Source organism: Opisthocomus hoazin, chromosome 7, assembly GCF_030867145.1.
Source record: "Opisthocomus hoazin isolate bOpiHoa1 chromosome 7, bOpiHoa1.hap1, whole genome shotgun sequence".
Classification (NCBI taxonomy): Eukaryota; Metazoa; Chordata; class Aves; order Opisthocomiformes; family Opisthocomidae; genus Opisthocomus; species Opisthocomus hoazin.
This window is the reverse complement of record NC_134420.1, coordinates 4,263,468-4,287,750: the sequence shown is the minus strand read 5'-3', so window position 1 is coordinate 4,287,750 and position 24,283 is coordinate 4,263,468. Positions and strand designations below refer to the sequence as shown.

General features: G+C 48.2%; 2 protein-coding genes across 2 annotated transcripts in view; one reads left to right on the top strand and one right to left on the bottom strand.

Moving 5' to 3' along the window:
- Nucleotides 1-4,033: 4,033 nt before the first annotated feature.
- On the top strand, nt 4,034-23,389 carry CCND1 (cyclin D1). Its single transcript, XM_075427335.1, has 6 exons — nt 4,034-4,116; nt 5,430-5,836; nt 7,583-7,798; nt 8,298-8,457; nt 13,875-14,023; nt 19,988-23,389. The coding sequence occupies exons 1-6, from the start codon at nt 4,056-4,058 to the stop codon at nt 20,141-20,143; spliced, it is 1,149 nt and encodes a 382-aa protein (XP_075283450.1). The 5' UTR covers nt 4,034-4,055; the 3' UTR covers nt 20,144-23,389.
- Nucleotides 9,672-24,283, bottom strand: part of LTO1 (LTO1 maturation factor of ABCE1) — a 31,898-nt gene continuing 17,286 nt past the window's right edge. Inside the window, exons 4-6 of the mRNA XM_075427338.1 lie at nt 16,944-16,982; nt 12,909-12,964; nt 9,672-10,695 (exon numbers count right to left, since the gene is read on the bottom strand). Coding sequence (XP_075283453.1) covers nt 10,466-10,695; nt 12,909-12,964; nt 16,944-16,982 — 325 coding nt within the window. The 3' untranslated portion in view covers nt 9,672-10,465. The remainder of the gene's footprint in view (nt 10,696-12,908; nt 12,965-16,943; nt 16,983-24,283) is intronic.

Genomic DNA, 24,283 nt, shown 5'->3' with positions numbered 1-24,283 from the left:
TGCAGTGTGTGACTGCATAGACTTGGTTCTGGACTATGGGAGAGCTGGAGAACAGGTAGGAGAGATGGTGACAAAAAGTGTGCCAGATCTCATTTGTATTTAGACCAGAGTCCCCAGGTAAGTTTCTATCATTGCACCTCTTTACTGCACAGAAAAGTGCACAGGGATGTGTGTTGACATCTGCAGCTACCTCTCTCTGAAGTCAACGCACTTAGCCAGGAAACAAATCTGCCTCCATGGAGCCACCCCACCAGTCCAGGCTATCGGATAGTCTGGATCAGAGTCATAGAATGGTTTGGGTTGGAAGGGACCTTCAGAGGTCACCTAGTCCAACCCCCCTCCAGTGAGCAGGGACATCTTCAACCAGATCAGGTTGCTCAGAACGCCATCCAAGTCCAACCTGACCTTGAAGGTTTCCAGGGATGGGACATCGACCACCTCTCGGGCAACCTGTGCCAGGGTTTCACCACCCTCAGTGTAAAACATTTCTTCCTTGTATCTAGTCTGAATCTACCCTCTATTAGTTGAAAACCATGAGCCCTTGTCCTATCACAAAAGGCCCTGCTAAAAAGCCTGTCCCCATCTTTCTTACAAGCCCACTTCAAGTACTGAAAGGCCGCAGTAAGGTCTCCCTGGAGCCTTCTCTTCTCCAGGCTGAACAGCCCCAGCTTTCTCCACCTTTCCTTGTAGGAGAGGTGCTCCAGCCCTCAATTCATCTGATCATTGATCACGATTACTAACGCATATTTTCTGGCAGAGGGAGACAAACAAAACATTAAGAAGATGACACCTAAGACATTCCTGACATAACTTTCCTGCAGCGTATGCAATACATACTGATTTACTGGCACTTACCAGGGATTGTGCAAGGTACTCCGCAAAATTTGATTCGGACTTCACCACTAATGAATAACACAGTGTAGGAATCATTCCAGTAAACTCTCTGTCCACCGCCCCAATCAAGTCATCTCACCAGCAATCTGCCCCGTTACAGCAACTCAACAGCCGCTGACCTCAGCGGGAGAAGAACTGAACCTATAATCACCACAAAATACCTCCCTGTGATTTTTGTTTTGCAATATTGGTGGAAAGTGAGATGAAAAACGGTAACACCATGCTTCAGAAACTACTACCAACATCCAAGTTCAACAACAAACTTCCAGTGGTATTTATAACGTGCCTTTAAATTGCCTTGCAGTCCTACACGGAAGAAGTGTCAGTTTGGGGAATGGGGAAAATGTTCCTTTTCTGCCTTGTAAATCGAGTTTAAATGCCCTGTGTGGCTAAGATGTGCTTTTTCATAGCTCACTACTCCAGATGCAACACCAGCGCTGATGCCGGTCACTTTCATGCTGATGTATTACCAAAACTTACTGATGTATTACCAAAACGTACCATCAGCTGAGGACTCTATTCTCACAGTGCGCAGAAAAAACAGAAACTGTAACTGCTGGTTTTAAAATCAAAATATTTTCCACTGAAACATTTTCCCTTCGAGGATGTCGGTGCACACATTGTCTGTTCACCTTGATGCTGTCTGCCAGGCTCCCTTCGGTGCCTCTCTTTCCACCGGCTCGTTTCTGGCCTGGCCGAACATGAGGTTTCCCTTGACGAAGAAAGAAAGAAAACCAGGCCTTGTTTCCTTCCTTTTTCTTCCCCTGTCCTCAGCCCTGTTGCCTCCCTTCCCCACTTTCTTACCTCCTGCTCTCCAGGCTGGGCTCATCTCCACCAGCTCTGGAAAGTGGCCATGGTCTCCCACCAGCGACATGGGGACACCCCGGCCCTCGCCCCGCGCTAGGCTCACCCTCCCTCCCAGCCAGGCTCCTGCCTCTCCCGGGCCTGGCGACGGATCTCCCACGGAAACCCGCCGGGAGCTTTGCTCCTTCACACCCTTCCCTCCGCAGGCCCCGGACGGCGGCCCTCCATTTTGCCCGCAGCGTGGAGATGAGGGGGAGCTGCCCCGCGGCCCGAGTCCGGGACCCCCTTCTCCCACGACGCCTCCGAGGAGCGCCCTGCCCACCCAAGGCAGACGGGCCGGGGTCCCCTCAGACCCACCCCGAACACCCGGGGCTTTGCACCAGGCCCCGCGGGAGCACGGCCCAAGGGGAAAAACCCGGCGGGGGGCTGCACCCCCGCAGCGGCTGGGCCCTCCCCGGGCCTCTCCCCTCACCAGAGCCCCCCGCAACCCGGGGGAACCTCCCCGCCTCGTTAGCAGGGCCTAATGAGAGGCGGCGGCCAGGGGAAGCAGGTGACAGGCGGGAGCGCCGAGGCACAGGCGGGGGACGCCGCTGCCCCCCGCCCGCCTGCGCCGCTTTAAACCCGCTGCGGGCCGGCTCGACCCCGCCAGCGCGGGGTGGGGCGGGGTGGGGGGGAGCGGCTTCCCTGGTGGTGCCCCCCCCCCCCCGCTCCAACCGCGCGGCTCTTCGGAAGATTACGGCGGCCGGCGGCACGCGAGGAATGCGCGCGCCCGCGGAGGGGAGGGGGGGGGGGGCCGGCGGCCCGCCCTTTGTCAGCGGGGCCGGCGCGGGGCGGGATGACATCATGAGAAAGTGCCGGCCGCGCGCGGGTCCCCGGCGGGGGGGGGGGGGGGGGGGGAGGCAGGAAGGAAGCGACGGCGGAAGCCCCTGGGCGGGGGGAAGGGGCGGCGGGGTACGGCGGGGAGCGACACCCCCCCCCCCCCCGGCGCAGCGGGCGGGTAGCGGCGGGGGCGGGACCCCGCGGGCAGGTGCGGGGCCGGCCCGGTGACGGCGGCTCCCGCACCTTTAACCCGTCCCCTTTGGTGTCGGCGGGACCGGGCGAGCCCCGCTCCCAGATCTGCCCTGACCCGCCTGGTAACAGCCCGCCGCCGCCCCCAATTGGCTCCCGCTAACGGGCCGCTTCCTGCGGCCGCGCCGCCCCCCAGCGCCGCCCCGCCGGGGGCTCCCCCGGGCCCGGGGCCAGCGCCGCGCCCCGCCGCCGGTACCGCCCGCCCGCAGCCCCGCGCCCCGCCGGCCGGCTTTTATGAATGAATCGCCGGCCTCGTGCTGGGAGAAGCAAAGGGGGGGACCCCCCCTTGGCAAGCCCGGCCCCACCGGGAGGCAGCGGGAGGGTGGGGGGCTGGGAGCCCGCGATCCCGGGCAGGGCCGGGCGACGTGGCCGGGAGCGACAATTTGGATCCGTGGGGGGGGGAGCGGGACCGGCTGCCCCGGGTGCCTTCCCTGCACCCCCCGGAGAGGAGTCGGGGGAGTCAACGAAACGGTCGCGGCGTGTTTCTTCATTAAAAATTAAAAATTAAAAATTAAACACATTCCCCCCCCCCCCCCGGGACGAATGGAGCGGTGGAAAGAGAAGCGCGTGTCCGGTGTGGGTAGGCGGGGGGACAGCTTCCTCCATCCCAGTTCGCCCCACGGGCTGCGGCGCGCGAGGGGAACTGAGATCCCCAGGGCCGCCGGCGTCCTCCCGGCCGACGAAGACAAAATGGACGCAAATGGTCAAGCGAACGGGTGGGCTGGGAAAGACGGGCAGATGTTCCGCGCAACGAGATTACGTAAACGCCCGGTGGTGCGGCAACGTGCCCTGTGATCTTTGGCACTGCTCTCCCCGCAGGTCACGCAGGAGAGATGCTGCGTGGCTCCACGGCGTGTCCTTCACCGCGTGTCCTCCATGGCATGGTCCTCCACGACATGGTCCTCCACAGCATGGTCCTCCACGGTGTGGTCCTCCCCGGCATGTCCTCCACAGCATGGTCCTCCACGCTGTGTCCTCCATGGCATGTCCTCCACAGCATGGTCCTCCACGGCATGGTCCTCTATGGCATGTCCTCCACAGCATGGTCGTCCATGGCATGTCCTCCACAGCATGGTCATCCACAGCATGGTCCTCCCCGTCATGTCCTCCACAGCATGGTCCTCCACGCTGTGTCCTCCATGGCATGTCCTCCACAGCATGGTCCTCCACGGCATGGTCCTCCATGGCATGTCCTCCACAGCGTGGTCATCCACAGCATGGTCCTCCATGGCATGTCCTCCACGGCGTGTCCTCCATGGCATGGTCCTCCACAACATGTCCTCCATGGCATGTCCTCCACGGCATGTCCTCCATGGCCAGGAGACCCTCCTGCTGCCCTGACGCCTGCCGGTCAGTGTTCCCACCATCCAGGCGATGCCAAAGCACCGGGGCTGTGGTTAACCCCGGTGCTCGGGTTTCGAGGGGCGGGTGGGCAGAAGGCAGCGTGAACCCCAGTTTATGGCCTCCCCACTCCAGTGCAGGATGAGGCGTTTCTGCCGCGCGTCAGTGCGTTGGCTTCACCTCCGGTGTTCTCCAGCGGGCCCCAAGCTCCCCCATCAGCCCCAGGAAAAGTGAGGGGTTTAAAAGACTCTTTTTTTATTTTTTAATTAGCGTTTTTCAGGTACAGGCAGTTCCGCCAGGGAATGGGAGTTATTTACAGCAGGGCCCCGCTGCTGCACGTCACGCGTGGACAGGCTGTCCCGGCAGCGCGGCGTGTCAGATGAGGCCCCGGCAGGCAGCGGCGGCTGCCGGCACCTCCCTCCTCCCCCCCAGTTCATCTCCCCTCTAGGTGCTGGAGGAAGCTCTGGCCACCATTTTGCTGCTCTGCTGGGATATTTTTTTCTGGGTGGCTGGTGAGCGGTGGGGGTGGGGTGCTGAGCGCGGCCTGCCGCTGTCGCCCTGTCCCCCGCCACCTCCGCGCCCCTTTCGGAGGGGAAAACCTTTAAAGTGAAAGGAAAGGCGTTAAAAAAAGAAGGGGAGAAATAAAGCACCGTCTTGGGGCAGAGTGGAGACCCCAATTCCTCTGAAATTTCTGGCGCGCAAGCGCAACCGTCCAGGCCGGGAAAAAGTCGGGGCTGGGGAAACGGGAGGAAGCGTTTCCCTCGGGATCGGCTACGCAGGCCGCGAGTTCGGGTTGGGAGTGTGCCTTCCTAAGCAACATTCTTCGCAAGTATGCGCCAGTGACAGCTATACTAATACTAATACTAATACTAATACTAATACTAATACTAATACTAATACTAATACTAATACTAATAATAATAATAATAGGTAAGGAGCAGCGACGTGCTGGTGCTGCCCCGCTCCCGTCCCCGGTGCCCCCGGCAGAGCAGCGCCGAGGAAGCCTCGCCGCGCTCGTCTCCCCGCGTGTCTGTGTGTGGCCTGGCCCCATTCATCGCTTGGCTCCCACTGCAGAACTCGCTCCATTTTCAAAATTATGCGCTGAAGAGACAATTTGGGTTTCCCCCACCTCTCCCTTGCCCTTGAAGAAAGCGAGCCCTTGTCTCATTTGCATCTGCATTAAACCCCCGCTCTCTATAAGCTGAGCAAAGGGGAAGGACTTGAAGCCTATGGGATGGCTTTAGGGCTCTGCCCCTTGCTTTTGGCTCTCTCTCTCTCCCCTTCTCATTCTCTCTCGTGCTTTGATCTCTGCTTAACAACAGTAACGTCACGGGGACCATACAGGAGAGTTTTGTTGGAAGTTAGAAAGTTTTGCAGCCTCCAGAGGGCTGTAGCGGCAGTAGCAGCAGCAGCAGCAGCAGCAGCAGCAGCATCCAAGGGACTCCTGGAAGGGGAAGAGAGAGGGAGCGAGCGAGCGAGCGACTCAGTCCCGCCGCCGAGAGCCGAGCCCGGGAGCCGAGCGGAGGCAGAGATGGAACATCAGCTGCTGTGCTGCGAGGTGGAGACCATCCGGCGAGCCCACCTGGATGCCAACCTCCTCACTGACAGGGTGCTGCAGGCGATGCTGAAGGCGGAGGAGACCTGCTCGCCCTCCGTCTCCTACTTCAAGTGCGTGCAGAAAGAAATCTTGCCATATATGAGGAAAATAGTTGCCACTTGGATGCTGGAGGTTCGTATCTCTCGGGAAGGGTGGGCTGGGGGGGATTTTCGGCAACGGAATGAATTAAGCCGGGGAGAGCTGCTCCTCCATCTCCTGCCCCCCCCCCCCCCCAAGCTCCCCGGCGCGGCACACGCTGCTCGCCCTCCGCAGCCCGTACCGGGAGCGACGCGGCCCGGGGGCACCGCCACCGCCGTTATCCCCGCTGCAGCCGGAGAGCCGGCGGACCCCCCCCCCCCCATTCGGCACACCGGGCCGGGGGGTGCCCCCCGCACCTCCGCCCGGCCGTCGGGGCACGGCGGTACCGGCGGAGGGGAGCCCGCCCGGCCGTGCCCCCCCGCCCCACCGGGGACCGCCGAGCCCCCGCGCCGCGCCGTGCGGGGCCGCCGGGAAACCCGGCCGGGGGCAGTTGTGGGTTTTTTTATTTTTTTTTCAGGGATTTTTATTTTAAATTAATATCCTTGTACACGTATGCAAGTGGCTACCCGTGCCAGTATTATGCGCCATCTTTGTTCTTTTATTTGCAAAGCAAAAAGTGTTTATTAATCGGGAGGGGAGAAAAGAGAAGGAAAAAAAAAAAGAGAAAAAAAAGAAATTAAGAAAGTCCCGGGGAGCAAGCCAAGGGTGTGTGTGGCGGGGGGGAGCGGGGGAAGGGGGCCGGGGGAAGAAGGTCGGGGGCCGGGGGGGGGGACACACGACACCCCGCCGGGGCTGCAGGCAGGGGGACCGGCCCGAGGGGCTCCGGCGTTTCTTGGGGAGAGCTGCGAGGGTGAAAGTTTCTTTGTTCGGCGCCGAGGAGAGGCTTGGAGCCGCGGTCACCCCTCAAAGCCACGCTTCTGCTGCGGCGATCTGCGAGGTCGCCTGGGAAAAGCCGCTTGGAAAGGGCCTCGTCCCCCGGCGGGACACGTCCGGGGGGTCTCCCAGCGGGACCCCCGGGAGCTGGGCTACATTTTCATGCCTTTTCGGAAGCCCTGGGCGCCCGCGATCTATTTTTAATTAATTTTTGAAAGCGCAGCGCCCTGCCTTGCTCTGGGAAATGTCGCGCCCGGCTGTGCTGCGGGGCGAGAGAGGGAGGCGGTGGATTTCACTTCGGGGGGCTTCCCCGGAGCCCCCCAGCAGGACCATCGGCACGGGATTCGGTAAAGGACCCCCGCCGCTTCATTTTCAACCTTTTTCGAAAGCTCGGAGAAATTTTTAAATATTTTTAAATATTTTTTGAAAAGATGACGTCTGGGGAAATGAGGCTGGACGCCACCTTTGTGTCTCGACCAGAGAGGGGAATCGGCAGCACAACGGCAAATCAGATGAAAAAATAAAAGCGAAATAAATAAATCCGGGGGCAAGCCCGCCTCTGCACCCCATTCCCAGGCACGGGGGCTCGCATTTTCCTCCGCTTTTCTTTTTCTTGCCTTTCTAAAAATTTGTTCCAGGGGCTGGAAAGATGGGGACAGACCTCCTCTTCGATTTCTACCTCCCCCCCCCCCCCCCTTTTACCATGAATCGCCTGCGGATTTCCAACGCCACATTTCTCTCCCCGCTTTGTCACTCGTGACTTTCTTTTTCATTTTCTTTGATGCCTACGTTTTCCCTTCCTTATCCGTTCCCCCCCCCCCCAACTGCATTTTCCCCCTCGTCTCCTTCAACCTTGCCCTGCAAAGCCTGGGGGTGAGGGGGGGAGGGAAGACGAGGGCGGCCGGACGAGCCTTGCTTTCGTCTGTATATTAAATTATTCTTCAACGACCTCTCTCCTTCTTGCAGGTTTGCGAGGAGCAGAAGTGCGAAGAGGAAGTTTTCCCCTTGGCTATGAATTATTTGGACAGATTTTTGTCGTTCGAACCCCTCAAGAAAAGCCGATTGCAATTGCTGGGAGCTACCTGCATGTTTGTGGCTTCAAAAATGAAGGAAACTATTCCTCTGACCGCAGAAAAACTGTGCATTTATACAGATAACTCCATTAGACCCGACGAATTACTGGTAATTTCACGTCTGATCACCTCAGGGTGGGGGGAAATAATAAATAAATGAAACCCAAAGCAAAACCCGCCGATTAGGAAGTGTCACCCCCCCACCCCCACACACACCGGGGAAGACGGGGAGGGGGCTGCCTCCCCCACCGGCGGGCGGGAGCCGTTCCCCGGCGGCTGCGGGGAGGGGAGCGGCTCGGGGTCGGTGTCGGGGGTAGGGGGAAGAGCCGTTCACCCCCGTTCTCCCGCCGTTCCCCCCTGTCCCCCCCCGCGGGCCGCCCCGGCCGGAGCCGCCGCCGCCACGGAGCGGCTGAGCGCGGCGCGGGCGCCCCCTGGCGGCGTCTCGGGGGGATGCGGCGGGCACTTCCCCGGCGGGGGGCGGCCCCGATTCCTCCCCCCCCCCCCCCCCCCCGCGGGGCTGCGGGCTCGGCGGAGCGTGTGCGAGCGGGGCTAACCGCCTTCTCCCCCTTCCCCTTCTCCCCCCCCTCCGCCCCTCTTTGTCTTTGCAGCAAATGGAGCTGCTGCTGGTGAATAAGCTGAAATGGAATCTGGCTGCAATGACCCCCCACGATTTCATTGAACATTTCCTTACTAAAATGCCTCTGGCAGAGGACACCAAGCAGATCATCCGTAAACATGCTCAGACTTTTGTGGCCCTGTGCGCTACAGGTATGAGCCCTGCACGTTAACGCAAAGCGTGTTTGCTCCCCCACCACGCGCCCGCCCCCCCGGCCTGTAACGCTTCCCGTAGCCGTGGAGCTCGCAGAGCCGCGGGGAGGTTCGTTAAGCCCCGGTTATTGCCCCTTGTTGTTTGCAGAAGGTGGATTTACTTTGCAGAGGTAAGTTTTTTTTCCGAGGATATTTTACTTCTTGGCGTGTGTTGTTGGGGAGGGGGCAGAACCCCCCCCTCTCCTCGTAGCTTAGCCGTGGCGTCGCAGCTCAGCGTGGCACGATTTCTTCACCTCTGCACGCCGGGTTTTACAGGGGGGGCTCACTGCCCGTATGGGGAATCCCTCCCTGCGCGGATTCGTTCATTTTTTTTAAAGGCGGAGGGAGATTTGGCTCCGCGTGGGGGTTTTAAAACTTCCCTCTTCAAGCTGCCTCTTCCTTCCGCCCCCTCCTCGGCGGATGGGAGGAGGGGGCCGCGGCGCGGAGGCTTTCCTGGCGCAGGACCCGGCCGCTGCCATCCGCGCCCCTCCGACCGCGTGCTGCGCCGGAGCCGCGTGCGGGGCCGCCCTCCAAAGGCGCCGGCCGTTCGCTGGGGCCAGGTTGGCAGAGGCCCGATCGTTGGTTTCAAGGGCACCGTGCGCGGGCGCCGGCTCTTTGAAGTTCCGTGCTTGCGTGTGGACTCTGCGCGCGTGCGTGTGCGTGCGCCCATGCGCCGGCTTCACCCGCTGAACCCTAGCGAGTGGGAAGGAAAGAAAAAGAGTTTTTAGAAGAGTCTTTCTGCTCTCCGGATCTCGCTGTTCCCACAGGACAGAGCGGAGAAGCGGGGACAAAAGCAGCTCTGGAGGGAAGATGCTCTGATGAAACAAAACGTGCTCGGCGCATTTTATTTCAGTATGGCGAGACCCATCCAGGGGTGGCAAAAGAATAAGGAAGAAAAAGCAGTTAAAGCAAACGTTCTTTTGCAGTAGCACGTAAAGGGGAATGTCAGACACTCTGCTGACACTGATAAAAACTTAGTGTAAAGGAGATGCAGTGCTTTAGTAAACGTTAATAATCAGTAGCAGTTGTGCTAAAAAAAAAAGAGATCAAGCCTGTGAGGTGTCCACACTTGAAAACCTTGGTGGGATGTGTGTGGTCAATGGCACAAATTAATGTTGCGTAGTTTGCTTTCCAGAAACGGATTTGGTAAAAAGATTGAAGAAAAAGATCGCAGGCACTCGGAAGAAAAAACTTTTATTTCACAGAATCGGCCCTGCTGCGAGGCCTAAAGATAGAACGACCAAGCCATAAAAGAGAAATCTATAAACACTGGCATTGCTCCTGATCTGGGGCCTGACATCAGCATAACAGGCAGTTCGTAAATTAGATTGCCTGGGCTAATGCTCAGTGTTCGGAGCGCTACAACCTTCAAACAGCCTTCCAACTACCTGCAGCAACGTTTTGGGGGAAATCGGACGTAACTCTCCATGCCAGATTCTACGAGATAAGGCTGCCGTGACTCCGAAGGCGCGATCTGCTAAGTTTGAAGCTTCCTCGGCTGTTGGCTAAAAAGAACAGCTACCTGGCCTCCCCGTTGGATATGGGGATGTTTAACCTAGGTTGTTGTGCTGGCAATGACAGGGATGAAAACAAGAGTAGTTCAAAGGTTGGAGACTTGCTAAGAGTCCAGTACTTTGATCTACTGTCGGTGTTGTTATGTTTCTTTTAGGAAGCACATCCAGAGCCTTTATTTAACACTGCTACACGCCACAGCTGGAGAATGGATCAGCAAATGAGAACCATGTTCTGGGAGTTTTACGTCGCTTTTAAAAAGCACAGCGCTGAGCTCACCAGAACTGGGGCCCTCTTCAGCTCCCTACTGAAGTTGGGAATATTGCCTGGGGAAAGCGCGCTCAGGAAGGCTGCCACTGGGCTCTGCGTTTTTACTGTTATTTTTGGATGTCGGGATTTTCTCTACCTCTTGCTTTCCTCATGACTTCTTTGTTGGCTAGTGAAGATCACATGTGGCTTAAGTAGCATCTGGACTTTGCTTTGCTGTTGCTGGGTTGTGTTGTGTTTCCCCTTGCCAAAATGAACCTAGATGGACTGCAAACGCGTTGCGCTGCCTGGATGCTGCGGGGCCCGATCCAAAGTCCACTGGAAACACTGACACTCGCTGAAGCAGCCTCAGGGGCAAGTGCGGTATATCCTTTGCTTGAAGTACAGCCCGTGTCCTCTGCTGTACAGGAGGGTCTCCTCCTAAGAAGAGACAGCAAAACAACGCTTGCTTAGGAAATAAAATCTCCGCCAGTTGGCCCAACGAGGTGAAGGCTGTGGAAGTGTCTGTAGAGGAGCGTGTTACGTGTTTGCTCCAGAAAGAGAAGGTTACGCTGCAAGGTGAAGTTGAGGGGAATTCCTTCTAAGCTCCCTCTTCAGTTGTCTGGCTAGCAGAAGTTTTGAAAAATCCATTTTCACCAAAGGATGTCTTTGTGCTGTGGTAGGTTCGGGAGAGAAAGCAAAGGAAAGAAAAAAAAATTACCAGGAGTTGTTTGAAGTTAACACATAATTGAGCTTAATGAATGGGGCTTTGGCATGGCCGAGCAAGGCAGGGAGAGCTCAAAAGGAAGCAGGCCTCTTTTGGCCCAAGTTAAGACCAGTGTTGAGGGAGAACTGCAGCTCTATACAAGCATAACAATGAATAGCAACAAATATTGGAGCTTCAGCATTTCATTATGTTCCTCTGGTTATCAAAACATACCAGGCTCCTTTTATATTATTATTATTGCTGTTATTGTTGTTGTTGCTCTCCTCCTCTGGGATGGAGAAAGAAAGATCCCCCTTTGAAACAAGCATGTTACAATTCTCCTTTTCTCTGGCCTTTATAAAATTGGAAGTCTCAAGGTATGTGACCAGTTGGAACCTGTTGCATCTTGCAGCAAGTGATTTATGTTCGCAGTTTTGATTTGCCTCAATGAAAAGATTTTCATTCATAGCCCCCAGCTCTCCAGACGGATGGAATTGCTGCTCCATTTAAAAAGGAAAAGGGGTGACTCGCCTTGTTAGGAATTTTTTTTAAAGCACTGCAGCGCCTATATGCCTGCTTTGTCCTCCCTTCAGGGTGGCTGGCATTCTTCTCTCTCCTCCCCCTCCTCTCTCTCTCTCTCTCTCTCTCTTTTTAACAACGCTGAAGTTGTTTATTCTTTTTGGATGAAGTCTCAGATAGGCTACTGGGGATGTGTGCTTCAATTGATGGGGCCCCCTACCCCATTGTGGCTGTGTCAGGTCTAATTCATCTCACCGAAGCCCCCTTGTTCCTGAGCGCTCAATAGCGCAAGATGAGGCGATGGAGGCTGACAATGATGCCACACTCTTCACTTGGGGGCATCCAATTACAGGCGAGAGGGGCCCCCTGATTAATATGCTGAAATTAGTGGCCTCTGCCACAAATAATTCCTTGTTGAGTTGCAACAAAAAGGCAGTCCATGCTGCTTGTCTGGAGTGGTTACAGGGACAGACACAAACTGGTCATTTAAACTTCATTATCACTTTTCCACCTTGGAAAGAATGAGGGTGTGACTATGAATTCATGTTCTTGTTTACTGCTCCATTTAAAAGAAGAACGCAAATATTAATCCCAAACGTGATCCTGTCAGGACCGGCTCATTAAACTGACACATTTTGGTCATGTTCTGTTTGTGGAGCTTGGTAAACAAGTGTCGCGCTGCCACCGTACCCTTGCGAGCAACCCAGTCTTGGTGGAATTCACGCTTGCCTACTGAAATGCCTCATCTCTCAAGTCTACCTGCAACTGCGTAGCAGTATTTCAGTTCGGGGTCTGGCTTTGGAATGCATGTAGCGTCACTAAGCGGTCTGGACTACTTTGATTTTTGGGAACGACAGAAGCTTGCCAGAAGGTGGGCGTATTTCTACTTGGAAATGGGCAGATTAGGAAAAGGGGATACGTTAAATTTATTTTAAGCACAGTAACATAAATGAGATGACTTTTAGATCAAGCTTGCCTTTTGACTGGCAGCGCATCACAAAAGTTTGGCCACAATTCATCGTATCAGTTTAATTTTGAAGGTTCGTAGAACGCTGGGCGAAATGCCCCTTTGAAGGTGGGTATTGGTCAGGGCTACAATGGAGCGTCAGAGGTATCTGAATGGATTCAGAGAGAGGACTTTCACAGAGTCCCAAAGTCTTTAGTTTCACTGGTAAAACATTTGCACAAAAGTTATTTTATCATAATAAAGGAGATGCATGATTTAATACTTAAACTGTTCCACTGAGCCCTCTAAGCCGTCCATTCCTTTGATTTCATTCAGGGGTTTGACAGATGGTTTATATTTTTTCAACCCAGAGGAAGTTGTATTGCGATAAAAGCTGAAGGAATGTATCTCAGGTTCTTGTGTATAATGTGGCATTTCCCTTTCTTCCTCACAAAAAATCAGACGTTTACTGGTGCCACTTACTTCCTTTGTTTCCGATTCTCCTCCAAGGTGTACACTGCAACGGATCAAATGCATTCCTGTTCAGCAGAAAGAGTCTTAGCATTAAAATGTGGATTATTCTCATTAAAAAAAAGAAACCCAAACCAAAAACCAAACCGAAAACATGCTAAATGGCAGAGACAGCCCCTTAAGGAATCATGGGAGTGGCTTTGTGGAGAGACCTACAGCAATGCAGTCTGGAAGGGGGCCCAGCCTCTTGTCAGCATGGTGTCACATCAGAATGTAACTGATTGTCCGCCAATTCTTGGGACCCCCGTCACTTAGTTATGCCACATTTACATTAAATCCCTGTTGCCAGGATGGATGGCAGCCACTGACAAGAGACTAGGTTGAGACAAAGCATTTTTAAGATGAAACCTTAATTTAAATATGGATTATCTGCCTCCTGACGGGGTTAAGCAGTCTTTCTCTTTCTTTCGTTTTTGTTGATGTTGTTGTTCATTAAAGCTATATTCCTTTGAATGGCAGTGCAAAGGTTTCTGCTTTAAAGGGCCCGAGGACTCCTTGTTAGAGCGCACCTAGGATCTGACCATGCGAAACACTTCAGAACGCGAACAGGTTTTCTCAGATGTATGGTGCCACTGACCCCAGTGGCATTATTCACAGGAGCAAAGTATTTTAACGTTTGAAGAATGGGGGGCCCTGCTTATGATGAAAATACCTCGCAGTGATGGATGGCCTCCCAGGCTTAGCGCAGGGAAGGGCTACTCGCTCCAGCACAGTTGCTCATGTGGATAAGTGTTTACAGGTTTGGACCTGTAACAGTTTACAGCAGGAGGCACCTTTCTGCTCGCAATTTTCACGACCTTTTCGGATGCAATAGTTGGCAGCTGAAGCCATGCTGGTAGACGAGTGTATGTGTATGGGCAGGCTTCTCTTACAGCAATCATTTCAGTCTTTTTTTTTTTTTCTCCTTTCTTCATACAGATATAAAATTTATTTCAAACCCGCCTTCCATGATCGCAGCTGGCAGTGTGGTAGCAGCTGTGCAAGGCCTGCATCTGGGGAACACTAACACTTTCCTCTCCTATCAATGCCTCACACATTTCCTATCACAAGTTATCAAATGTGATCCGGTAAGTGACTCTTTCTCTCGGTTGATCTCCTGCCTTAGAGTTTAAGAATGAACGCCTGCTTACTGCATAGTAGCTAATCCGACAGTAAATCTTGATAAAAGTCAAACTTCAGAGTGGGGTTTTTGAACGTGTTCTCTGGTGTCCGTCTGAGTTACTTAGCTGTCATTATATCCATTAATAATCGGTGATTACGCTGCTGCAGTTCACTGATAGGAATGCCACATCAGGCTGTAATGTTAGCTGACATCGGGGCGCATCTGACAAAGCAAAGGAAACCCTGCATCCGTTTGGGACGTTGCAGAGGCTCTGGTTGGTTGTAGGTAATTACGCCACGAGTTGATATAAAACAAACTTTGAAAATAAGACGAGGAAATAGTTACTGAGACCTCGTGGTATCTCTGACCTTATCTTTGACCATTCTTGAGGCTTTTTATTGTGCCAAGTGGTGTGAAAAAGCCCTTCTTAAAAGAGTTCTAATGATCTAATTTGGTTTATTACGTGCTAGACCTGCACAGTAGCTGGTATTGAATTCCTTTTCGGAACAAATGCTTGTCCCACGACTTTCTGACAAGGTAGATGGTCCTCACAGGACTCTCATTTTGCCCTGCAGCTTCCAGGAGATGCACATCAGTAACTAGTGAGCAATAAACCTTTCATGAGTGAATGGGCCAGGAAGGGAGCCTACAAGGAAGACCTAAAGTCAATGATCCATGTCATAATGGTGTGTGAAGTTGGGGCAGAGTTGAGCTTTGTTTTGTAACAATGTGGAAGACCAATAAATAGATGCTTTAAAAAGGTTCTTGTGAGGTCTCCAAGCGCTGGACAATGAGTCAAATAAAGACAACTCTGTGGTTAGCAGCAGAATCTTTGGGATGCTCTTAAATTATTTTACATATTAATAATTTAAATACATAGAGAACTGTACTAGTCCAGACACTGCAAAACTAGGTTTCTTTAATTGGACTTTGTTGACAGGATTGAGTGATTTCTGGAAACATGAATGCATTGTCATTAATTATTCACAAAAGAATATTTTACTTTTGATAGCCTGTGTGAAACAATTGCTGACAAATACGGGATCTCAGCTTATTATTTTGATCACCTTAACAATGCTGCAGTATTGAGCACGTCATTTTTGCCATGTGTATTACTGCAGCTAGAGTAATACGGATCCAGTGTTGACATGTTAAATACTGTAAGAACTTCAAATGCTGACATAAAATGCTGCTCAGTTTGCTATGTACCTGTAATGCTCTTAGTCAGTCCGTGAACAATGTAGATATTGCAGTGTATGGTTGGCCACTACCCAGTGTGAGATATTTGAAGTGGGTACTGCGGAAAAATGCTAGGCTTGCTATCTGTTCTGACAGCATCTGATTCAAACATCATCATTGAATCATTCCTGATGCAGAGCACTGAAGCAGGTTCTCTCCCACCTTGCAGAACAACAGCATGCCCTTACGTGACTTGACTTAGCTGATGACAGAGCTCTTTTGTAAACAAAAGGAGAGTAGTTTTAGCAAGAAGGAGAATTCTTGCGAATTTCTTTTTTGTGGTCCAGAGTCATTGCAAGGCCACAGTCTGTGTGACGTGAGCTTAGGTACCAGCTTTAGAGGGAAGTAACTCCCCTCCAGCTTTCATTGCTAAATTTATTTATGTGTTAGAGCAGCTAGAGTTAGAAGTAAGGTTTTTGTATAGGTTGCTACAGAAAATAAACATCCTAAAATTATATGCATGTATACCTATACTGTTATGTTTGTAATGGGGTGGGGGAACAGCACCTTTCACTACTGTTGCTTGGAGTAGAGAAAACTGCTTGGTTTCACACATAGCATGATTGCCCTGCAGAGAGAATTCCCCGTAAGATGCGCCTGTGTAATCCACGGTATCAAATGCTATTCCTATTATCTTATTTCACTAGCTTTTACATGAAGTTTGTTACTTCACAGTGATGGTTTCCCGTGTCAGATCGCACATATGAATACGCTTTATATTGGCTTGTCTTGAAAAATTAAGAGCATGCATTATAACACTGCTAACATTCTCCCCGATTATCTATTAGCTAGAGCAGCTGGTCTGTTGGATTTCAGGTTATATAATTACACTTTTTTACCTTTAGTCTCAAAGAAAGCTGAATCTAAAGTAAAATGAATATCACCTGATTGGAATTCCTTTATGGTTCATGTTTACGTTGGTAGGAGTCCAGTTTCCCATTTTGCCTTTGATCAGGGGTAATTAGAAGTCAGATAATCACAATTAGAAGTCTTGGGCTGTCTTCCATCATTCTATTCTTGACCCCATCATCCAAACGGATTGAATTTTACCTGACATTCATTTCCAGGCCAGAAATTTGCTAAACTAGATTAGATTGGGTTTCCATGCTGTCTGTTAGTACACTGGAATTCGTCTTGTGCCTGCCCCTACTCAGAGGCACCTTCAGACATGTGGTTGTTATCCCCAATGGGTCAGGCAGTGACAAAGGATTTCCAAGCAGTTTCTTTTTTGTTGTTGTTGGTTTCCTTTACTATCTGACCCTGGAGTCTGATCATGTCTGCTGTGTGTGTTCAAGGTATTTGACCACATCAGTTAAGCTAGCAAGTTGAGGTTTTTTGGTTTTTTTCCTTTTTTTTTTCCACTGAGGAGCTTAATTAATCCAGGAAGGGTTTATGACCTTGAACAAACTGTGGGCATTGAAAATTTGGGTAGTGAAGCAGAAAAGTTGTTGGGAGAAGTTATCAGAGTAATGCACAAGTTTTCTATTTGCTTTTCAGTGTTGAGAAGTACTGAGAATGAAAAAAGCTTTGGTGAGGTTGTTCACAGTGAATTTTATATTTTGCAGTTATTTTTGCTAGCTCTAATACATTCCAGCAGACAAACTGCTCCTCTAATAGTCCTCTGAATAAGAAATGAACAAAAATACCTAAAATACTGTTGATTCAACTGTAGCTTAAGACATCGTCTGTTCATAATAAAGGGTAAAGAATAGGTTTTAAACAAATACAGTTACAACATGTTTTATTCTGAGAATCTCACAGGAAAAAAAACTTCTGTGTTCAAAAATTACCTTTAAATTACATAGTCCTATGTAATTATTCATGATTGGACACCAGAGGGGGAATAATAGGTATTTATAGAAATCCTTTTGAATGTTTTTAGTTTTCAGAGCTCAAACATGCTATATGCAAATGGTTAGGATTAAAAAAAACCAAACAACCCACACCCACAATACAACCACCAAAACCCACCAAACAATCCACCCCCCTCTCCCCCAAAAAACAGCCAAAAGGGTTTGTTTTGCTCTGAAAACAAATTGGCTTTCAGTTTGGAACACTGAACGTGGTACCTCGCTAAAACAGAATTATCCTCAAAAGTGCCTGGATTTGTAAAACCAAAAATAAGTAAACCTGTACTCATGCACTACTCTATAGAATATATCTAATTCCAAGTGCCACTGAGGGCCGTGGTACAGGACACGCAAGTAGAAGCCTTACAGTCAGGATTGATCCGTCATATCCTGAGAAGGGGTGAAAGGACTTCACAGAGATCTTACTGTGAAGGCCAGAGGTATGTAGGAGCCAAAGGCATGATGACTCTAGGATATGAGGCGTTTCTTTTTGTCATTTAAAACGCTGTGTGTCTCTGTCAAGAGGAAATATTACACTAGGGTTTAAACCAGAAAAGGTCATAGGTTATGTGTTTTCAGTGAGCTGTAACTGATGGTCTGATCTGCTTAGAGGTGGGATTAACCTCCCTCTCTCTCAGAAAGGACTTGCAGAGAATTGTTTGCTTGGGTTTCTAATCTTATTTTACCCCAAATGCCATGTGCCCTTATTGGTGGCAGAGGAGATTCTTGTGGTAGTGGAATCAGTGAAAAGCTGGTAGATCACACAAGAAGCCTCTGAATGAAGGCAGAATTGAAACCGGGAAATAAAGAAAACAGCAGGCAGGTCACCCTCTCAGGAAAACAACATTCATTCTCAGTCATGCACATCCTAACACTTTTGACGGCAATTTATCATGGAAGACTGGGTTCACCGCAAGGGCTAACACATGTCATAGGTTAAATCAGAAAAGGCAATACTGAAAGGAAACTTCAAAGTCCTTAATACACAGAGTTAAATATGTTGGGGAAAAGCTTACCGTGTTTGTTATAAAGATGGGAGTAAACAGCGTGCTGGAGGAATTTTGGCAAAATGCAGTGTGATTGTTTTGCCTGTTCAAGGCACCATTTGTGTCATTGCGATGGCTTTGATGAACACAACCGTAACTTGCAGAAAGTTAAACAGGTTTCATGAATAGGCCTTCTCCGGGTCTAATTGCTGTGGATGGAAAGTAGACTTGGATATATCTGCTCATGGTATGGTTTAATGCCTGGGGGAAGTTACCTTTCCTCGCAGGAGACGTGACCCTGCTAGGTGCTTTATGCTTTTAATTCGCACCAAAGTCTGTGCAAGCAGCGAGGCCCTTGCACCCTCCTGAACGCTCGAGGGTTGCGTGCGCATTCAGCTCTGCAAAAATGCTCTGAAGCAAGGGAAAGAGATCTCACCCTGACGTGAGATTTCCAGGTGAATGCGGTAGCAAACTGAAAGCTTGGCAGCACTTTGTAATGCATGGTTATGAAGATGCTTAGTGGCGCTTCCTAAAGATCTCTCCATTTTGGGGCCATACAGTCCGGTACATGTTTCTGTTCAGATGCTTTCTGAGTTAGAAATCAGTTAGCTGATGTGAGCTGCCCACTGCTGGACACAGCCATAGTTGGCAGGCAACTTGGGGCCTGTATATCTAAATACGTATATGGCACTCATGTCTGAGAACTTTATATTACCAGAACTCAGCCTGGGAAAATCGCTGTTTCTGACCATCACTTCTAGTAGATTGTACTGCCAAAGCGTTTCTGTGGTAAAAGTAGAAATTAGTACAGCATCAGCGATACGTGGACCGACTCTGACTCCAGCCCAATTTCATATTTTTGCAACTCCATTCACTTAATTTTGATTGATTCACACTGCTGTCCAGTCAGACTATTCCTGTTTTTCCAAAGGTATAAAGGACAGTGAGGTGAAAGATAGTATGAATGGACTTTTACAGAACTGTTGAAGCATTAACAGTACGGGAAGAAAAGTAGTAGTGCAAGCTACAGCATCATCTTAGTGTGTCACGGTCCTGCCTGGGTTAGTTACTACATGTGTCATTATCATGGAGCGTTCATCATACACAGCTGCAGACCTGTGAGGAAAGGCTGAGAGAGTTGGGAGGTCTTCAGCCTGGAGGAGGCTCCGGGGAGACCTTACTGCAGCTTTTCAGTACCTGAAGGGGCCTGCGAGAAAGCTGGAGAGGGACTTTTTACAGGGGCATGTAGCGACAGGACAAGGAGTAACGGCTTCAGACTGAAAGAGGGTAGATTAGATTACATATAAGAAAGAAATTCTTTATGATGAGGGTGGTGAGACCCCAGCACAGGCTGCCCAGAGAAGCTGTGGGTGCCCCCTCCCTGGCAGAGTTCAAGGCCAGGTTGGATGGGGCTTGGAGCAGCCTGGTCTGGTAGAAGGCGTCCCTGCCTGTGGCAGGGGGGTTGGAATGAGACGATCTGTAAGGCCCCTTCCAACCCAAACCGTTCCATGATTCTATGACCTATGGGCTGAGACAACAAAACAGCAAATCATGGTTTGTCCAGGGGGACCATGTATGGAGATGCTCACCTAGGCCATTAAACACAAGCTGGCATGAGTTAGTTGCTGAAGTCTGGATCCAGGCTAGTGTCCTGCAGAAAATGGGTTGGCTTGTCCAGTCCTTTTGCTAGCCAGTGTTTCTCTTGCGCTTCCCACACTCCTTCCAGTCCGCTGCCCTCCCAAATAACTTGACTGTATTTCTCTTGCTTTTTCAAGAAATGGTATTTGGTCTGTGATCTTACTGTTTTTCTAAAGGACTCTGGGTCTTTTTCTCCTTCCATTTAATCTTCTCTAGGATTGTTTACGAGCCTGCCAAGAACAGATCGAATCCCTCCTTGAATCCAGTCTACGTCAGGCACAGCAGCACAACGTATCTTCAGAAACAAAGACTGTAGAGGACGAAGCAGACCTTTCCTGCACACCTACTGATGTGCGAGATGTGAACATTTAAGAGGACTTCTTCTAATGGGTTTGCTTGGCGAGAGCAGCAGACAAAGAAAGGGCATCTGAGAAGGAATCAGCATCAGGATCTCCCCCCCAGAAACCCTTTTCTCCAGGACATTTTTATACCAGAAGGGAAAACCAGTCTTGTTATATTTTTTCTTGCTCTGTCTCCCTTCCATCTGTGACTTCAAACAAACAAATAAACAAAAAATACCCCAAAAACTGTCTTAAAAAAAGAAAAAAATAGTATTTGCATTACCCCCAGGGGTTTGTGCTACAAAAATAGAGGATTTTATACAATAATAATCAACTAGTTTTTATATTAAAGTGTTCTTGTCTGTATGTTGTAAAAATAGGCATTAACACACAAAATGTCTCCAGGGGAGGTATTAGATTTGATTTCTTACATATAAAACCAACCAACCATTTTTAAAGTAGAAGAGGGTTTTTTTTTTTAGATAGTAAATGAAATATTCTTTTTTTTTTCTTTAAAAAGCATAGCTTTAACGCAGTTCTAGGCTTTTCTGTATCTTGCTTGCTTGTGCATTTAGTCACTTTATAATTCATCTGTAAATGTTTATTTTATTTCCTTAGGTTTTTTTTTATCCTCTTCACCTTATAAATGGTTAACGTAACCCATAAGTTAGTGTATGTTAGTATGCAGCATTATTATATGTTAATCTTTTTTGTGCCTGTGGATTGCCTGTGCATAAGGCATTTGTAGGGTTCCAGCTTAGCATTGTTGGGAAAGGCCAATGTACTACTCATACGATACTCTATTATAAAGAGAAACCGAAATAGTGACATAATATATTATATTTTTGTAATCTTCATATTTTTGTAGTTACCTGTGTAAAATGCTGGTCTGACCCCACAGATATTCAGCCTAATTATGGTCAGGTTCAATCCACAGTTTAGTCTTTTTTTTTTTTGTTTGTTTGTAATATTCTAAAACCATTCCATTCAAAGCACTTTCAGTCCATTAGATATAGGAAATACATTCTTTTATTGTGTGGGAATTTTTTTTTTAATGGAATGGTTTGGAAAATATATAAGTGCTTGTTCGCAAACTTGGAATTGCAAAGCAAGTGCATTTAACTATGGTGTTAGAGGAGAGGTGACTTTTTTTTTTCCGAAGGTTGTGTTCCAGTGAGAGAAAACACATTCACAAATTGCCAGGATATCTTCCTATCCTTTTCTATAGAAAAGTTGAAGTTTAGAAATCCTTTGGTGCCAACTCATCTTTATAAATTAGGGGCCTTAAAGGTTCACGTATAGGACACATAGTTTAAGGATTGTCGCTAGATGTTTTACAACTGAAGGTTTTTAAACACTAAAATATATAATTTATAGTTAAGGCTAAAAAGAATATTTATTGCAGAGGATGTTCGTAAGGCCAGTATGATTTGTAAAATAATGCAATCGCCCCTTTTTAAAAAAGATCTTTCTACCCTTGATGTTGCAGTTTTAACACAGCTGATTAAAGAAAAAAGGACACGCTTCAAAGAACAAACCCAAAACAAAGCAGTCTGTTTGGCCCCTTCCTATACATTTTTCAAAAGCAGTCTAACCATGAGAACGCCATAGTTAATAGATATGAAAATTGGAGTACTTGAAAGAAGTTCTTATTCCAGTATATGCCCCATTTTCTTATTTAGCTACAAATAGAAAATTTGCACATCTTGGCTATGTATCTTTTTATTATTATTTTAGAAAGTAGCTGAAGGGACGTGGACATAGCTGTTGAAGTTGATGCTCGAGGAGAATGTGATGGTGAAATGTATGTGAGAAAACTGCCGCTAAGGTGTTGATTGTAAAAAAACAACCGAAAAAAAACCAACAAAAAAAAAGAAAAAAAAATTTAAAATTAAAAAAAAAGAGAAAAAGATAAAAGAAAAGGAGTGGATGCTCCATTTTTATTGAGCTGCTATGGATAAATTCCCAGCATGGTTTGAAAAAAAAATTAACATTGCTTTTCTGTATCTTTGTCATTGTGTTTTGCTGCTATTTTGTGGATCAGTTTTTTTTTTTGTTATACAATGTCATATACTGCCATGTTATAGGTTTTAATTTTCTCATAGAAAATTATATTATTGACATCATTTTTTTGTAGATTTTTTATGTGATCAATTTTTACTTAATGTGATTACTGCTCTATTCCAAAAAGGTTCCTGTTTCACAATACCTCATACTTCAGTTAACCGTGTCTAGACCAGGTTTTAATGTTCGTACACAGTGCCTCATAGTTCTACTGCAAATGGAAATGCATCGAACGTTATTCTGAATGGGTCTCGCGATTTGCAACTAGGTTGCATTAATTTAAAAAACAGCAGACATTTCAGAAGATCGAGTAATGTCAGTTTTTTGTTGTTATGCATTTTATAAAGCTGGATTCTTTGTCTGATCTGGGGTTTATTATCATAGTAGTTTTAAGCTGTGTTATTAGCCACATTGATATATGAAAGGTGCATTATAATATAACTCTTGTATGCCACCTGATGTGGTTTCCCATCAGTTGGGACACATCATTTGGTATGATAGGTTATCTTCTGGAACTCTAAGTATTTTGTGTGTTTAATCTGTTATGATATACTAGGTTTTTATTTTGGTTTTTTTTGTTTTGGTTTTTTTTTGTTTTAATTATAGCATAATGCTAATTTAAAAAGCCTGTAAATCTCATAAATAAGCCAGCTAACAGAGTTGTATGCTGAAGAATAATCTAGCTGTTGCCTGTATGCTGCTAAACCAAAACAGAATTAGAACTCATTTCGAGGCAAATGCAGTTGAGATCCCACATAGTGCATAAATAAAGCATTGCAATGCTACTAGCAGTCGCAGGACCCAGGAGGACTGGATACATTCTGTCCAAATTTCAGGAACATTTCTTACTGCTTACCTCATAAAACACTTCTGTTCGTGGCATCTCTGTGTCTCTGAACCAAACATGATTATTGAGTTAGTGCTTGTTGGTTATATTATGTGTTACACTGAGTGGCAGTGTGTACTGCAAATTTCTTTAAAATATTGTACGTACTAAAAGGCCAAATCCAGATTAAGTGGGTTCATGTGCCAACAGAGATGCTTTATTTGTCACATTATTATAACAATCTGTAGTAAGCAAGCAATTCAGATTTGTACATTTTTATATTGTACTTATTGGCATCACTGGTCTGAAATGCACATTTTCACCAACAGACCTGTAACAGACAAGTTTCCAGCAAAAAAAACTAAAGTCTAGAAATAAAATTGGTAAAACCCAATGTCTGCTTGTTGTCTTTTCTTTTTTTTTTCTTTTTTTTTTTGTCTTCCTAATTGCCTTTATGAATGCTGAATGGTAGTAAACCACATGACAGTTTCTGGTTTTGACTCTGTGCTTGCTGAAAACCTTCTGTCGTTATTTTAGGAAACCGTAGGTAGGCGTTTTTAGCAGTGGGAAGGTGCGTGCCTGTCACAGTAATGCGTATTTTTAAAAAAGCAAAAAAATATTTTTGCTGAAGAGTTTTAAACATTAAGGTAATTACAGAGTTAAACACCATTTGGTGGTTCTTTTCAAGAAAAGGTAAAGTAGCTGTTGGATGGTACGGAATGCTTGTTTGTATTTATCAACGTAAGGCTTTTTGTCCTAGAATAGCTTGACAGAAGATAGCTTGTTTTAAAAGCGGTAAGGTTAACCTGCCTTCTTTTCCTTCCCCTCGTACGCAGCTTTTGCATCTTACTGTTATATCACTAAGTTAATAAGCAATAAATGTAAAAGCCTACTAAAAATACGTAAGAAAGAACTGGACCTCAAAGGACAGAAATTATATATGGTTATAAAGTAAAATGAGAAAAAATCATAACCTGTGTCCCAGTTCACATTCCAAAAATATCTCTGAAAACTGGGGATGCATACTATCAAACAGTAGAAGAGGTGAATGTGGCAGAAACAGCTTATTCTTAGTGGAGAACAGTCAAGCTTCTCACCTACGTATTTGACTATTTATGCTATGAAAATATTTCTGCCTTAAAAAACCCAAATCAATCTACGTAAAATGTCAAGTGTTTGTCTTTCCTGTCACAAATTAGAAATCTAGTATCTGCCTCCCGAGTTTCTCATTGACTAAACTTCACGTTACAACGATTCTAGGCAGTAAACTACAGGAACAGA

What these genes read in the sequence shown, in the direction of transcription:
- CCND1 (XM_075427335.1), top strand. Translation starts at nt 4,056, where the DNA reads ATGTCCTCCACGGCATGTCCTCCATGGCCAGGAGACCCTCCTGCTGCC. An exon ending in TGCTGCCCTGACGCCTGCCG is followed by an intron (nt 4,117 to 5,429) that starts GTCAGTGTTCCC and finishes GCTTAACAACAG; the next exon opens with TAACGTCACGGGGACCATAC. An exon ending in TTAGACCCGACGAATTACTG is followed by an intron (nt 7,799 to 8,297) that starts GTAATTTCACGT and finishes TTGTCTTTGCAG; the next exon opens with CAAATGGAGCTGCTGCTGGT.